General features: G+C 44.9%; 1 protein-coding gene across 1 annotated transcript in view; it reads right to left on the reverse strand.

Moving 5' to 3' along the window:
• Positions 1 to 4,863: 4,863 nt before the first annotated feature.
• Positions 4,864 to 15,600, reverse strand: part of LOC137525602 (heparan sulfate glucosamine 3-O-sulfotransferase 2-like) — a 117,742-nt gene continuing 107,005 nt past the window's right edge. Inside the window, exon 2 of the mRNA XM_068246751.1 lies at positions 4,864 to 6,037. Coding sequence (XP_068102852.1) covers positions 5,419 to 6,037 — 619 coding nt within the window. The 3' untranslated portion in view covers positions 4,864 to 5,418. The remainder of the gene's footprint in view (positions 6,038 to 15,600) is intronic.

Below are 15,600 nucleotides of genomic sequence, written 5' to 3' on the forward strand. Positions count from 1 at the left end.
ACCTCAAGGGGAATGAGCTGTACTGGGTGGCCACACTACTAGACCCTCGGTACAGGCACAAAGTGGCGGACCTGTTACCAACTCACCGGAAGGTGGAAAGGATGCAGCACATGCAGAACCAGCTGTCAACTATGCTTTACAATGCCTTTAAGGGTGATGTGACGGCACAACGCCAGCAAGGTACCACTGCCACTAATCCTCCTCCCGTGTCCACGCAGTCAAAGACAGGACGCTCCAGCGATCTCATGGTGATGTCGGACATGCGGACGTTCTTTAGTCCAACGCCTCGCCGTAGCCCTTCCGGATCCACCCTCCACCAACGCCTGGAACGGCAGGTAGCCGACTACCTGGCCTTAAGTGTGGATGTAGACACTGCTGTGAACAGCGATGAGGAACCCTTGAACTACTGGGTGCGCAGGCTTGACCTGTGGCCAGAGCTGTCCCAATTTGCCATCCAACTTCTCTCCTGCCCTGCCGCAAGCGTCCTCTCAGAAAGGACCTTCAGCGCAGCTGGAGGCATTGTCACAGAGAAGAGAAGTCGCCTAAGTCACAAAAGTGTTAAGTACCTCACCTTTATAAAAATGAATGAGGCATGGATCCCGGAGGGCTGCTGCCCGCCCCAAGACTAAGTCAGTCCCCGCACATACAGCATCTCTGCCTGCACGCCGTGTGACTGGCTGCCTGGCCTGCCCCAAGAAGACTAAGTCGCTCCCAGTCCCTCCACACAGCATGTCTGCCTGCAGGCCGCTTCACTACCTTCTCCGCCACCACCAACAGGGTCCGGGACTCCAGGCGGATTGCTGAATTTTTTAGGCCGCTGCTAGCAGCGGCCGCTGTAATAATTTTTCGGGTGCGTGTACATGACTGCCTAATTTTTCTGGCTGCACTGCGGGCAGCTGCAACAACAAAAGAAAAGGCATGAACATGCGCCCATTCCCCTTCGTGATCATTACCTTGCCGTGGTGAAGGGGCTTGCGTATCACAATGGAGCAATGACCGGCGCCTAGATGAGTGTCTCGGGGGGCACACCCACGATAATAAGGTCGTTGCCTCATTGTGGTCAGACCAAATTTGATCAGCTGGACAGTCACTGTTCTGTCATTCAGCTACATCAGCCAGGTGACTGACCATATGGGCTGTAAAGCCACCAAAACCTGCACTCTCGCCATGGTGCGCACCAGTCCAGCACGGCCGTCACTACACAAACAGCTGTTTGCGGTGCGTTACACGATGAGTTTGGTGCGTCAGTGTGAAGCAGTACCTTAATTACACTACCTGATTGATGTATACACATGCAAGATGTTTGAAAGCACTTTAGGCCTGTCATTTAACATTCAATGTGATTTCTGCCCTTAAAACGCTGCTTTGCGTCAAATCCAGATTTTTCCCGGGGACTTTTGGCATGTATCCCACTCCGCCATCCCCCCCTCCAGGTGTTAGACCCCTTGAAACATCTTTTCCATCACTTTTGTGGCCAGCATAATTAATTTTTTTTTTCAAAGTTCGCATCCCCATTGAAGTCTATTGCGGTTCGCGAACTTTAACGCGAACCGAACCTTTCGCGAAAGTTCGCGAACCCGGTTCGCGAACCGAAAATCGGAGGTTCGGCCCAACTCTAGTGGAGGGGGTTTTGTAACCCCTGGAATTTTTAAGTGCAGTGAGACCTTACCTTGTTGAGCGCTATACTTTGTATAGAGGTTTAAATTTGTGTAGCACGCACATTAATGGTAGTGAGCGATCCAAGGGTGTTCTTATTGGTTTAAATAATTCTTATCCTCTTTTGTTAATTATTTTTAATATATTCCCACTGTTGGTGGGTGAGGAGCGCACGGAACATTGTTATTGAAATACCAGTTTCCTGTTGGTCCTGGTGATCCTTCTGACATCAGTAGTGTCTGAATCACACACGTGGAAAAAGCAAACAGCTAATACAGTCAGACTTCAGTCAAGCATCTGATCTTCGTGCATGTTCAGGTCTGTGGCTAAACATATTAGAGGCAGATGATCTGCAGGAACACCAAGCCAAGTGCATTGTTCAGGAAATAAATATGACAACCTCTTTGTCCCTCTCACCTCAAGTTCCCTTTAAGGCTGGATTATAGCTGTTTCTATCTTTGCTCATAAATCAAGACAAATAATCTGGAATAAAGCTCTTGAAAATCCTTGTACTGTGTACATCTGAATTGAAGGGATTGCTTCTGTATCATCAGAAGTGGAATTTGACTTGTAAGACCATTTTCAAGCACAAATATTTGCATAGTAACACTATCACACATTTCTTTAATAAACAGGACAATGCAGCCCATGGCAAGGCAGTGCGGTTCTTGCTGATGCACAACCACTACATGTAAAGCCACAGATTAGATTTGTATTGGTATTTATCATTAATACAATTATGATCATGGGAAAAAAAAACTGGAGAGACCGATTTATGTACACATAACATTTCACAAAAGCAAATACTTTTAACTGATTTAAGGCAAAGATTTAAGCTAATAGAAGAAAAAAAATCTTATTTAGGTCGCTGTTTGCATCTAAAGATTCCTGCATATTGCTATGGATACTAGCAATTGTGATTACTTGACAATGTCAAAAAAAAAAAGGTTGTACATGTGCTTCCTGGGGCTTAGTAAAGCGGTCTAATGAGTTATCCGAATACATACTGTACCTCGCTCTGATGCAAGTCAGACTATTCTGAAAGGTGAATGAAATGACTCTACTGTCAGAAAATCTCACATTAATGCAGAGAAATGATGATCTCCAACTTGCTTTACGTTGATTATATATGTTTAAAAATGTTCTGCAAATTATTTAAGTGACTTTCAAGATTTTATGATCGTGAAACTAAGCAGTTATTCCTTGTTAGAGTAACCCTTTATGTTATTCTCCACAGTCCTGTCTGTTCCCTGTACAAGGCAATGTTTATATTAAGATAAGCACCGGAGAAGTGTTCAGATTTCACCCAAGTTCTGGCTGCAATGCAATGCTTATGTAAAGCCAACCACATTTACTGCAGAAGCTATAGTCTGCTATAAGCTGATATATGTTTAGTACATATCAAGTGACAGGCAGCCTATTGGGGGATGATGCCCTTTAAAGGGAACCTAAACTGAGAAGGATATGGATTTTTACTTTTAAAATAATACCAGTTGCCTGACTCTTCTGCTGATCCTGTGTCTCTCAGGACCCGTTTCCACTTGTGCGGTGCGAATCGCCGTGGGTGATTGCATGCGGGTGGATGCGAATTTCCATGCGAATTCGCATGAGAATTCGCATGGATGACGATGTATGCGAATTTAACCATGGCAGTGCTGGTGTGATTTTCCATTGTTTCTATGCGAATTCGCATGAAAATTCGCATACACAAACCGCATGCGAATTTCCTATTAAATACATTGTATGCGATTCGCATAGCGGTATGCGGTATGCAAATTCTGATGCCTCTGCCAGGAGAATTTGTTCTGCACAGAAAAACGCAAAGGAATCCTGACAAGTGTAAACAGTCCCATTCACTTGTATTGCTATGCGAATTCGCATGCGAAAAATGCGTGCGAATTAGCGATAGTGGAAATGGGCCCTAATACTTTTAGCCGCAGCCCCTCAACAAGCATGCAGATCAGGTGCTCTGACTGAAATCAGACTGGATTAACTGCATGCTTGTTTCAGGTGTCTGATTCCGCCACTACTTTGGTCAATGAGATCAGCAGGACTGCCAGGCAACTGGTATTGTTTAAAAGGAAACCTCCATACCCCTCTCAATTAAGGTTCCCTTTAAAGTGACTCGACCCGAAAGGTGGGATGATTGGAGCACCCGTTATTAGCAAATAGCAGGCTAAAGTTACTAGCGCTCGCTATGCTGCCCTATCCGCAGCATATCATGCGCTCCTGTCACTGAGGGTAATTACACGCACTATGCGGTCACTACACACGTAGCGTGCAGACTCTGACATTTAAGGCACGCTGATTAAATCCAGTTACTAGCGCTATTTTTGTTAGTGATTCAACCCCCTTGCCTTTCTGTACTGTTTGTCTGCAGTAAAGTAGAATTGTTCGTACACTTTTGGACTTTATGCAGAAATTCCTATATATTCTCCAGAAGGGGCATGACAAGCACCTCCAGTAGAGTGTATTGTTACTCTACAAAATGTAAGCTTGTTCAAGTTCAGACCCCCAGTGTTTTCAAAACATCTGAAAGAGAATCTGCAATAAAATAAAAAAAATAAAAAAGAGTGTTGGGGAAAGGGGGGGTTGGTACTTACCTTAGGAGGTGGAAGCCTCTGGATCCTACAGAGACTTTCCCCATCCTGCTCAGCCATCTGGATGCAGCACTGCCTCCCCCAGACACAGAGCAACAACAATATTTATGATTGCCGCTGCGCACATGTGCAGTAGCGGCTCTCCGCTCGGGCTCAGAGGGAGTTAGCCGAGCCGATCGGGTCCGCCCTCCCGCCTGAGGTAAGTACCTCCCTGGGGCTCTTTTTTTTCCAGCTGCACACAAATCCCAGTAAACGAATCTCGGCATGGCTAAATAAAATAAGTTCCACACATTTTACGTTGTGTTGCGTGGCTGTTTAACCTCTAGACGGCCCTTCATCTACAGGACCTTATATTGCTAATATCGTTACAGACTCCAGAGCTCAGTCATCCATCTTTTCTGAAGTCTGGTTGCAAAAATACATCATTTAAACGGCACCAGTGCAACATGAACCAATTTTAGGAATAAGTATGATTCATCCAATACTTATGACTTATACTTATGACTCATTCCATCCCCAACACCCCCTTCCCAACAAAATATTGGGTTGAAGTAAGCCCTGTTCTGAGCAAAGGGCCTTATTTTATTAGCATCTCTTTAAAAAAAAGTACATTTTAATATATATTTATTTTTTCAATCAATATGAACATCAATAGAGATACAGTTCACATGTTTTGTGTTTTCCAACAGTTTTACGTTCTGCTTTATGTTGTGCGAGTTTTCCATATTTCCCTCAATAGGTCTGTACTACGTTTCTGCTGGTTGCCATGTCTTGGATACGGGGACCAACTTGGAGTGCATGGTGAAGATTTAAGCTTAATTTACAGATAACAGATACGTTCTGTAGTATTTATAATTAACAAAGTGCAGTGTGCTTCCCTCTTGAAAGAACCTAGAACAGATTCATCTAATAGCAGCTTGCATTGGTGTTGTGGTCTCTGCTGTGAACTTTGTGTTTAATTATCCAACTAGCTTTACTTTGATGTCTTTTCATCTTTTTTTTTGGGGGGGGGGGGGGGGGGGGTTGCAAAATAGTGCCAAACTTCTTACAATTTATTTCATATTTTTCCGGTTTAAATTACCATCATGAATTTTAGATTTGATTTCTACATTCTTTGATAGTTTAAATGGGTTCATCCTTGAAATCAGTTCTCCCGTAAAGACTACTCCCAGTGGAAGTCCTGGCCCACTGTTTCGTAGAACTTAATGTTATGGGGTCTGTAGAACTCCCTCAGTTGGTCTATATCCTCAGTGTTAATCTGTACATGAGTCCGACCCTTAGATTTACCCAAGCACCGTGGTGCACCACCACCCCCAGGCTTCTTGAGGCAGGGAAAACCCTTGGTCTTGTTGAAGTAGAAGTGCTTATCTGTCACTAGACGTTTGAGGCCAAGAAAGTCTTGCACTCGAGCCATTTCTCCTGCTGGGTCTGTAATCAGACGTTCACCACTTACAAAATGCATTTGGGAAATCGGGAAATGGCTAAGCCAGGGTTGCAGGTGCAGAGCATAGAGTCCAATCCGGATAGCATTCCATGAAGTGTCCACCTCCCCAATTGTCCTGTTGTAGAAGGCAAGCTCACTGAAGCTAGGGATGTCTGGTTTCTTGGACAGAGTCTGTGTATAGTCTGAGATGGCACGGGTGACTGGATTACGGACCACCACGATCAACTTCACTCGAGGGGACATTTCTGAGATCCTACGAGGAGCCTCCCTGGTCACAAAGTAGCTGGGGGTCTTCTCTACAGTGATCTGTTGGTCCAGAGATCGAGGCATCAGGTTTCTGTGTTTGGAGACAAGAAAGAATAATGTTAATCAATAATTAATGGCAGGCATCTGAACAAGAAATACCAAATAAGGATAAGAGAAGTTATCGATTGGCAATGAAAACTGTCAGCTATTACATTTTCTTATGCTCCACAAGAGATTTCAGGGTTGATGACCCTTGACCTTGTATAGCACTTCGTGATGATTTAATCTATTTGAAGTGCTTTATATACTGGCTGTCAATACAGTTCCCCTCTGCACTGTGTGGATAAAGATAAATGCTTCAGCCATCAGCATAACTAACACATATCTTAAGGCTCATACACATGGGGCACCGTTGTTGCTGTTGCTACCACACAGGAGAGGTGAGGGCAACAGCTCGGCGACAGCTCTGCCTGAGCGACAGCTGTCTACACGTCTTTGTCCAACAGGCAGAGACGCTTAGGAAGCTGTCGCCAAAAGTTTCATCCCCCCGACGAAAGCTCCCTCCTGGCTGTGGGGACAGCTCTGAGTAGCGGCAGTTCGTGGCGCGCGCCTCATACACACAGAGGACCTGTCGCCGCAACATGCACGTGCCACGTGTTTGTGGCGACACTTGTAGCCCGTGTGTTTGGGCCATTAAGCCCCTGAGCATTTTAGGGACCTCGTAGTTATGCAGATATGTGCACTGTAGTACATCAATTACACTGAATCAGGTCATCTGGGTGCACGGTGCCGGTCGATGGCGCCACTATAGCAGAAATGTTGTAGTTGCGCCGCCTGCAAGGATAATTTGGGGATCCAACGATCGCCAAACCCCAAATTACTTCTCCCTCCAAGTTGCTACGAGGGGAAATAGTATTTAATGCCACCCGGTATTTCAGCGCCAGCAGGGTAAGCCGCCATTCGACTTCCCCCACTTCCAGCTGCCTAGGCAACAACAATACGCATGCCAATTACACAGATAGAGGGATCAAACTTTTTAATTACTATAGGTATAGCTATAATAATGGAGCCTTACAGTAAAGTGTTGCACCCAACCAGGGTCGGACTGGGACACTGGGGGCCCACCAAAGAAATTTCAACCTGGGGCCCACACATCCCATGATTGTGGTGAAAAAAGGGCGTGACCATGCATCGGAAGGTGGGCGTGGTCATCTTAGCAGCATTGTAATTCAGAGACGCTGCTGCCCAGCAAAACTTTGCATAGAGTCCCCTCCTTCAATATAAAGTAATGTCCTACTTTGCAGAGGTTGCGACCGCATTGGGGCCCTTGGGCCAAAGGGGCCCCGAAGGGCCCTCCCTCAACTACAGTATTACCTCTCTATTGGTCCTGTGCTCATAATAATCACTTCTATAGATACTTTGAACAGTGGTGATCATTAACAAGCTATTTCCCATCCCTTTCTTGCACCTCTGACACTGTAGTTGCCATTGGCAGGTTTTGGTGCGTCGTATCAATTGTTATGTATAGAGTGCTTGGGGGACCCCATTGTAAAATTTGCATCGAGGCCTACAGCTCCTTAGCTACGCCACTGCTCTCAGCATGAGGGATTACAGCACTGAGAAGAGAATTTTTGTGCTGCAGGCAGCAATTGGAGCTCTGTCAGACATGGAGGGGGGCCCACCAGAGACCTGGAGGTGGGGCCCACCAAGGGAAAAAACTGTACTACTGTGGCCCAGTCCGACCCTGCACCTAACGCAAGATCTACACGAGCCCTCCCTCTACCGATGTCTAACTCTAATGACCCCTCCCCCCACTGCAATATCCGCCGATATCACTGCCGCATTCCACTGCTAAAATTATTATTATTGCGCGCTGACAGCACCCAAATTACACAGTGGGTACCGCTATAGCCAAACTGAACATTGCGGTCTATACGGCGCCCATTTTTGCCAAACTGCCATGGGCACTCAAATTACCTGCTTCACACCAGCCCCCGCTCTCCCTGTATGAATGTGATTGGTGAGGCATGCAATTTCGGCGCGCGCTCTTCCCTGAGCTATGCCAGACCTAGGTGCTGCCACAGACATAATGGCCGCGCAGAAGTGTAACTCAGTGGCCAGTGATAGCCAGACCCCAAATTACTTCTCCCTCCGGGTTGCTATGGCTCAGAGGGGGAATAGTAATTAATGCCGCCCGGAATTTAAGCGGCAGCAGGGTGAGCCGTCATTTACCTCACCCTGCACCAAAGTGACCGGGTGGCAAAACGACATGTACGTGTGACTGGACATTACAATATACATTATGTACAATCTCATATAATCTACAGTGCATGTAGCACCTTCATCAATGGTTTCCCAAGTCCCCACACTGCATACATGACACTCAGCCCACCTCAAGCTGAACCACTCAATGTAAAGGCAGTGAATGCATTATACACTAACTGAAATCCTATCTTGATGGCTCCTTCAAATGTTAAAGTGCACAGCTTAAAAGCCATACACTTGCAGACTTTCTCTTAAAATGTCCTCTCTGATCGACATCTGATAAGAGAGGGATCTATCGCTGTCACACACTGCACATCAGTAATTAATAGATTTCAGCATTTGTCCATGCCTTCTCCCCCCAGAAGACATTGCCCCTCCGCTAGATCCCAGGGAGGAACATCAACAGTAGTGGGCCTATGAATAAAGGGATTTAGAAGGTAAATGTACTGTTAATCTTATCTTGCAATAGCTGTGGTGGGGGAGGGAGAATATTGGGGGCACATTTGGCTATCTATACTACTGGGACACCTACTTAATACTGGGTGCACTGGCTAATTTTACTGGAGTTACCTGCTTAATACTGGGGGCACATCATGCTACCTATACTGGATGGGGGGGGGGGGGTTACCTAATACTGGGGGCACATCTGGCTACCTATACTGGGGCAGTGGGCTGTATAATACTGGGAGAATATCTGGCTATCTGAACTGAGAGGGGGCTGCCTAATACTGGGGGCACATTTGGCTATCTATAATACATGGACCCCTCCTTCATACTGGGGGCACATCAGGTTACTTTTACTAGGGGTAGGGGTACTGGGGCAAATTTTGTAATTTTGCTTAGGGGAAGGTACCTGCTAAATACTGGTGGCACATCTGGCTACCTAATACTAGGGGCACAGCTAGCTATCTATACGCGTACATCAAAAAAGGGCGTCGTACATCAAAAAAGGGCGCGTGGTGTAAACGATAAGCAATATTATCGTTTATAAAAATATTGTGTAGAATTTCGTTTACAAATAGTGTTTTAAGAATTTATAAATCATTAAATAATGTGTATGAGATCGGCAATTCTTAAAACGTTAATCTTCCCTGTTTCTAAACTGAAACTTATATTTACGTTTGTTAAAAACCCTCCCTGTACCTATCACTGACCCCTAGACCCCCTGGTGGTGCCTAAACCTAAGATCCCCCTGGTGGTGCCTAAACCTAAGACCCCCCCCTGGTGGTGCCTAAACCTAAGACTCCCCTGGTGGTGCCTAAACCTAAGACCCCCCTGGTGGTGCCTAAACCTAAGACCCCCCTGGTGGTGCCTAAACCTAAGACCCCCCTGGTGGTGCCTAAACCTAAGACCCCCTATGGATAATAATGTTTTACAAACATTAATAAATAAAAAATGTAAATAAAAAATGTAAATAAAAAAATGTAAATAATTTTTTTGGGTGGATAATAATGTTTTAGAAATGTTTTAGAAATAGTGATTTAGTATCTTTATAAACGTTATTCGTCACGGGCTCATTTTGTAAAGTTAAATCATCACAAGCACAGTTATAAAACCTTTAAAATCTCTGGGCGCCGTTTGTAAAACGTTAATAATCTCCGGCGCCTTTTTTTCCCTGTTCGGCGCCCATTAAACGATATTTGTAATGGGAGTGAATGGGGCGCCCTTTTTGCCCACTTGTCTCGTGCGCCCAAATCTCCTGCTTCCATCTATACAGGGTTGGGGGGCTACCTAATACTAGGGGCACATCTGGCTATCTATACCGGGGTGGGCACATATCTGCCAGTGCTGGAGAACCTTGTACCAGCCCTGTGTACAATAATATCTTAAACAGGAGTTCCTCTTTAAACTACAGCTGACGCTGATCTGAACGGTTCAATATTTCTCTAAAGCCCAGCAGAACAGTGACAATGCTAATAAGTAAAATAAATAAATAATACGAATACCAACAGCAATAATAATAAGTCAGAGCTCAGCTCGGATCCCCAAGAGAAGCGGGAGTGAAATAAGTAATAATGTCCTCTTCACACACATTGCGGAGTGTGGAATTATTCATAACAGGCAGCGTCTCCAGTCGCTATACGTTCGCGCGCCACCCGCCGCTCCCGGCCTCAAGACTCCGCTCTACTTAGACAGACGTTTTAAGTGCAGTTAATTTGTCTCGGAGTAATTAATCTGAGGTGAAATTCCAGCCTAGATAAAGCAAGCTACATTCATTAAAAAACTCATAATAAGCTACAGCTGCTGCAATTATTTCCTAATCAAAAGCTTGTCGGGATGAAGATTTATCCATGTATTCGGCTTCCACACGGCGCCAGAGAAACGGCCTGGAAAGTGCCGTGCGCACCCTCTCATGTGTGGAGGAGATCAGTGCCGCTGATATTTGCTTTCTCTGCTTGAATGGTACTAAAAGAAAAAAAAAAAAAACAGGGACAATGATGATCTTCTCGCAGCACTGAGGGGGTGGATTGGATAATCAGCTTCTTGCTAGTTTCTCCCAGTGGACTGCAGCAGATGAGATCTCCTCAGAATATATCCTGTGCAGCACTAAGGCTTGCAAAAACTACTTGCCTCGATACAGTTTTAAAGGTATACAAACACCAAAAGAAGTCTTTGCTTCCTGTGTAGTTACAAAACACAATAAGTACGCAGCTAGCACTCTTTCTGTGCTGGAAGCGCTGGATTTACCATAAGGCACTGCAGGCACATAAGAAAAATTGAAAGAAGGGCCTGTGTCACAAAAATTTAAATATACCTTTCCCAATTAGATAATGGGTGGGGCCAACCCTAGAAAAACACCCAAAATTATAGAAACAACCAGTATATATGGGTACTCACCCTCCTTGGTGTATAAAAAGTCATATTTTTATTGATAGACACATTTTGACACACAAACCCAATATATTAAATGATAAAGGGTAATCACAACAACAATTCAATCATTAAAATTGCGTATGGAAGCGGTTCTCTTGCTATAAAACAGCATCTCATGGCAGTCTGGGCATCAAGTAATAATGCAACATACATTCTGCGCAGTCACACTAGTGCCATATGATTAACATCACAAAGGGGGGGCCCCCTTTAAAAAACAGTTCTATATTGCTTGAGAAAAGTTAGTAAGGTCTTAAAGAAACTAGATAGTTCCACTTATTGCCGACTGGGAGGAAAAATATGACTCCAGGTAACTATATATGCCAAGCAGTAGATTAAAGTTCAGAGCATCTCACCACAGTGTAGATTGTAGCGTTACATCATCCTTTTCTTGCCGTTTGCATGTGGTATAAGCTTACCGGCAGAGTAATATGCATTCAATTGCCTACTCAACCTGTGATTTGTGGCCTTGCTCTTGCTGAGCGGTTTCCGCGACTGCCACATAGATCCGGGAGACAGGGAGGCGTTTTTGAGGGGAGCCGGAGAGAACGATGAAGCACTTTTCCATGCGGCTGTGTGATCGTTCAGCCCGGTGGACACCAGACGTGCCATCTTGCTCCGCCCACCAACGTTTCGCGTCACCATTGGACGCTTCATCAGGGTGTATTTTTCCTGCCAGTCGGCAATAATAAGTGGAACTATCTATATAGTTTCTTGTAGTGATTACCTATTATCATTTAATATATTGGGTTTGTGTGTCCAAATGTGTTTATCAATAAAAATATGACTTTTTATACACCAAGGAGGCTGAGTACCCATATATACTGGTTGTTTGTATAACTGTAGGCACGTGCCTGCAGGCGCCTGATGATGGGAAGGTGGCTCACTCTCCTCCCCTAGTGCCTCCCTCCCTCCTTCCCTATGCAGAGTCCTAATGAGAGTGTAAATGAGAGGTTACTCCCCCAGCTCTCAGCATTCATCTGATGAGTTCACCCTTCAGTCAGGGCCCAGGGCACCTCTAACTACTAATACTGAGGTTCCTCTAGCTACCTAATATTTGCGGGCACCTCTAGCTAGTAGCTACTTAATATTGAGGGTACCTCTGGCTAACTAATGCTAAGGAACAACTGTAGCTACCTATACTGGTAAATGTAAATCTGGGCCTGTGGGCTGGTCTTTGGTCTTAGCTGCGTTCCCATCAACACCACTGGAGCAAATTTATCAAGACAGGTGCTAAGAAAACTGAAGCAATAAGGGGTAGTTGCATAGAACAAAATCAGAATCGCCTTTATTCAAGTGGCGTACCCGGAATTACTTGTGGTACACATGGCAATGGCAGTAGTATGTAAGACAGACATGACATGGACAGTAAGAAAAACGACATTGATACAGACATGGGAAGCATGCATACAAGGCAAAGGAGGGAGGCAAGAACTCTATAGCTAGTCAGTGCGGGGCAAGTTCTGCACAGCAGAGCTTGGAAGTTCACGGTGGCCTTTAGGTGAAATAAAGCTGTCCAAGGGACTAGAGTGTAACAACCTGGCAGGGTGGGCTGGACGCTGGAGTTTAGTAGGAGGACTGCCTGGAAGGTGCTCCTACACCTGGTGGTCCTGGAGGGGATAGCTCTGAAATGGTAGCCCGATGGAAGGAGCTCAAAGAATGGGTGGGAGGGGTCGTGCGAAATCCTGGTGGCCCTCGTCCTCATTCTGGCAGTGTGGAGGTCTAGAGGCGGCAGGAGCTGCATTACTTATGATTGTAGCTGCATTACTTGTCTCTGAAGCTCTAATTAACCTATGGGGTTTATACTTGTCGCTAGCGGTAGCCCCTGCGTTTTTAATTCTGATTCATCTGGAAAAGTTGAAAAAGGTGTAAGTCGTGTCCTGTCGAAAAGGGTGCCTTTCGTGCTCGCTATTCATAGCTGCAATTTGCTTAATGGGAAGCAGAGGACGCTGGCAGATAGGGTTAGGCATCGGTGGGGTCTTTAGTGTTAGCCGTCAATGAGGAGGCGTTTAGTGTTAGGAATGGGGTGGGGTCCTTAGTGTTAGGCATGGGAGGGGTTAAGGTTTGGCACCACCAGGGGGGCCTTAGGGTTAGGCATTGGTAGAGGGAGGGCTCTGTGAGAGAGTAGGATTAGGTTAGGTCATAGTAAAATATCACTAAATATTACCAATATGTTACTATATGAATTAAGTAGTAGAATATCAGTAATGTTACCGATATTCTTCTATTGGCTATTTTCTGCACCCTCAGTGGCAATAAAACAAGTAAAATTCCTCTCTCAACAGATTTGTAAAAAACACATAACTTTAAATGAAAAACTACAAATATTTCTGCAGTTTGATTTTTATTAAAAAGCATTCCATTTCAAGATGGCTATGGATCTCTAAAGCTGACTATAAGACAATTCTTATTACTTAACTTTACTATACTAGAATCTTTATTTTATGTTGCCCAACATTTCAGTCCTGGTAGCCCAGGTGTCTTCCCCTTCCTGCGTGAGTAATTAGCTGCACAGAGCAGGAGCAATTGTTGTTTTCCACACCTCTGCTTTGGGACTGGCAGGAAGCGGCCATCGACGCATGCCCCAAATTTCCATTTCATGCTGCAAAACGCGGCTTTTATTATAGGCGGCTATGGCAGCACCGCTTTTACCGGAAAGGCTCCTGCGCCCTTTTTGCCTGCTCCGGCTCTACCTTACTATAAAACTCTAGTTGCTTTGATTCAGAGAGGACAAAATAAACCCCGAGAGCCTTAGCCAGTTTTACCTGATCAATTTTATTTTAGATCAAAGTTCCAGACACTATCCATCAATAAGTATGACTTTGGATATCATTAGTTGTAAAAGAACTTTCCTGTCCTGCTTTAAAGGTTATTATTGATTTTTGCCATTGCACCTTCTGTACAAGGACATTCTATAGCTTGACCAGGCTTTCTGTAAAAACCTTTGCTTTTATCTTTGTGAAATCATCTTTCCTTGATATGCAGCCGAAGTGTTCTTATGCTATGCAGTGTCCTTGGGATAGGAAAAAGGTCAAGAGATAAATCTTTATGCTATATATTTATATATTTTGTGAAATAAGCTTGAAATCCCACTATATACTGTTAGATGAGCTTTGGATCAGGTAAATGATCAATAGCTAACTAAAATGACCATTCACTGCTGGCCAAACAGGTATTATGTGGGATCAGTGAGGATGAAGGTGAAGTAACGCCAGAGTAGAATACTGAGGTTGTTACTTGGGTCAGAAGAAGGGGAGGGGTGGGGGGGAGGGGGGATAAATGAGTCAAGTCCTGTTTGACTGCTCTGAAATATAAGCAATAGCATAATAACCTTTAAAGAAAAACATTTCTTTCTTACAGCTGATACAAATCCTGCAATAATTCTAACAAATCTGCAGTGCATCTACTTCCTGCTTTCATCAAAGCAGACAAAGGGTTAACATCCTGTGTTTGGAAAATAACTCTCTGCCATGGCAGTCAGCTGACACCGCTGAGAGATAAAATTACAACTTGTAATTAGTCACAGATGAGGGGGAATTAGACAAGCCAAACAGGGTGCAAAGTGGCTGGATAGTGTACTGGTTAATGGCTCTGCCTTTGACATGGGAGACCAGGGTTCGAATCCTGGCTAGGTCAAGTACCTATTTAGTAGGGAGTTCAAGGCAAGACTCCTTAACACTGCATGGTGGCCTCTTGAGCGCGTCCCAGTGGCTGCAGCTCTTGAGCGCTTTGAGTCCGACAGGAGAAAAGCGCTATACAAATGTTCAGATTATTATCAGATCAGATTATTATTTCTGTGTTTTCTTTCTGTCTTCTGCAAGAGTTCAGGTCCATGTTAAATTTGCATGTTTGCATGGAGTCAAGAAGGCTGATTCTGGGGTAGTTGGGCAGCAGCAGGATATGTCCTCTGGTAACCTGGGGACTGACGGCTGGATTCCCTATGGAAATAGGAGTGCTGTTTAGGCCAGGCAGGTTTTGGTGGTGTGGGCTCTATTATCAAGCAGATAGACAGGGTAATCTGTCAAAGGGACCACATATGCCAAATAGTATGTTTTCTCCTGGTGGATGTTCGAATTCATCATATAGTGGATAACATTGACAGATTAATAATTGGGGCCAGGGGCTAAGGGGGCCCACTCCTGTTCTCCTTACATGTAGAAAAGCAGCAGCACACGTTGCCTGCTTCCTGTGACAGGATTGGTCCTCCTCTGTTCAGTGTAGCCATGTGCCCTGCTGCCTATCACCTTGTGGCTCCCGATACCTGTCACATGACATGCAGCGATGGGAGCCGCAGGCTCCTTTTTGGTGGCCATGCCAGCAGCATCACTGAACTACCTTTTCTGTTTTAACTGACAAAATATCTAAATTAAATGGGAAAAAAATTATGAACACATGGGCTATCATTCATAAAGCATTTCCGCATGCGGAAATGCTAAAAACAGCTGACTTTACCGACCACTCGGCAAAGTCAGCATTCATAAAGGCTCTTTCCGCATGAAAAAATGACACTAACGAGCA

The sequence above is a fragment of the Hyperolius riggenbachi genome, chromosome 7 (genome assembly GCF_040937935.1).
Source record: "Hyperolius riggenbachi isolate aHypRig1 chromosome 7, aHypRig1.pri, whole genome shotgun sequence".
In the NCBI taxonomy this organism is placed as follows: Eukaryota; Metazoa; Chordata; class Amphibia; order Anura; family Hyperoliidae; genus Hyperolius; species Hyperolius riggenbachi.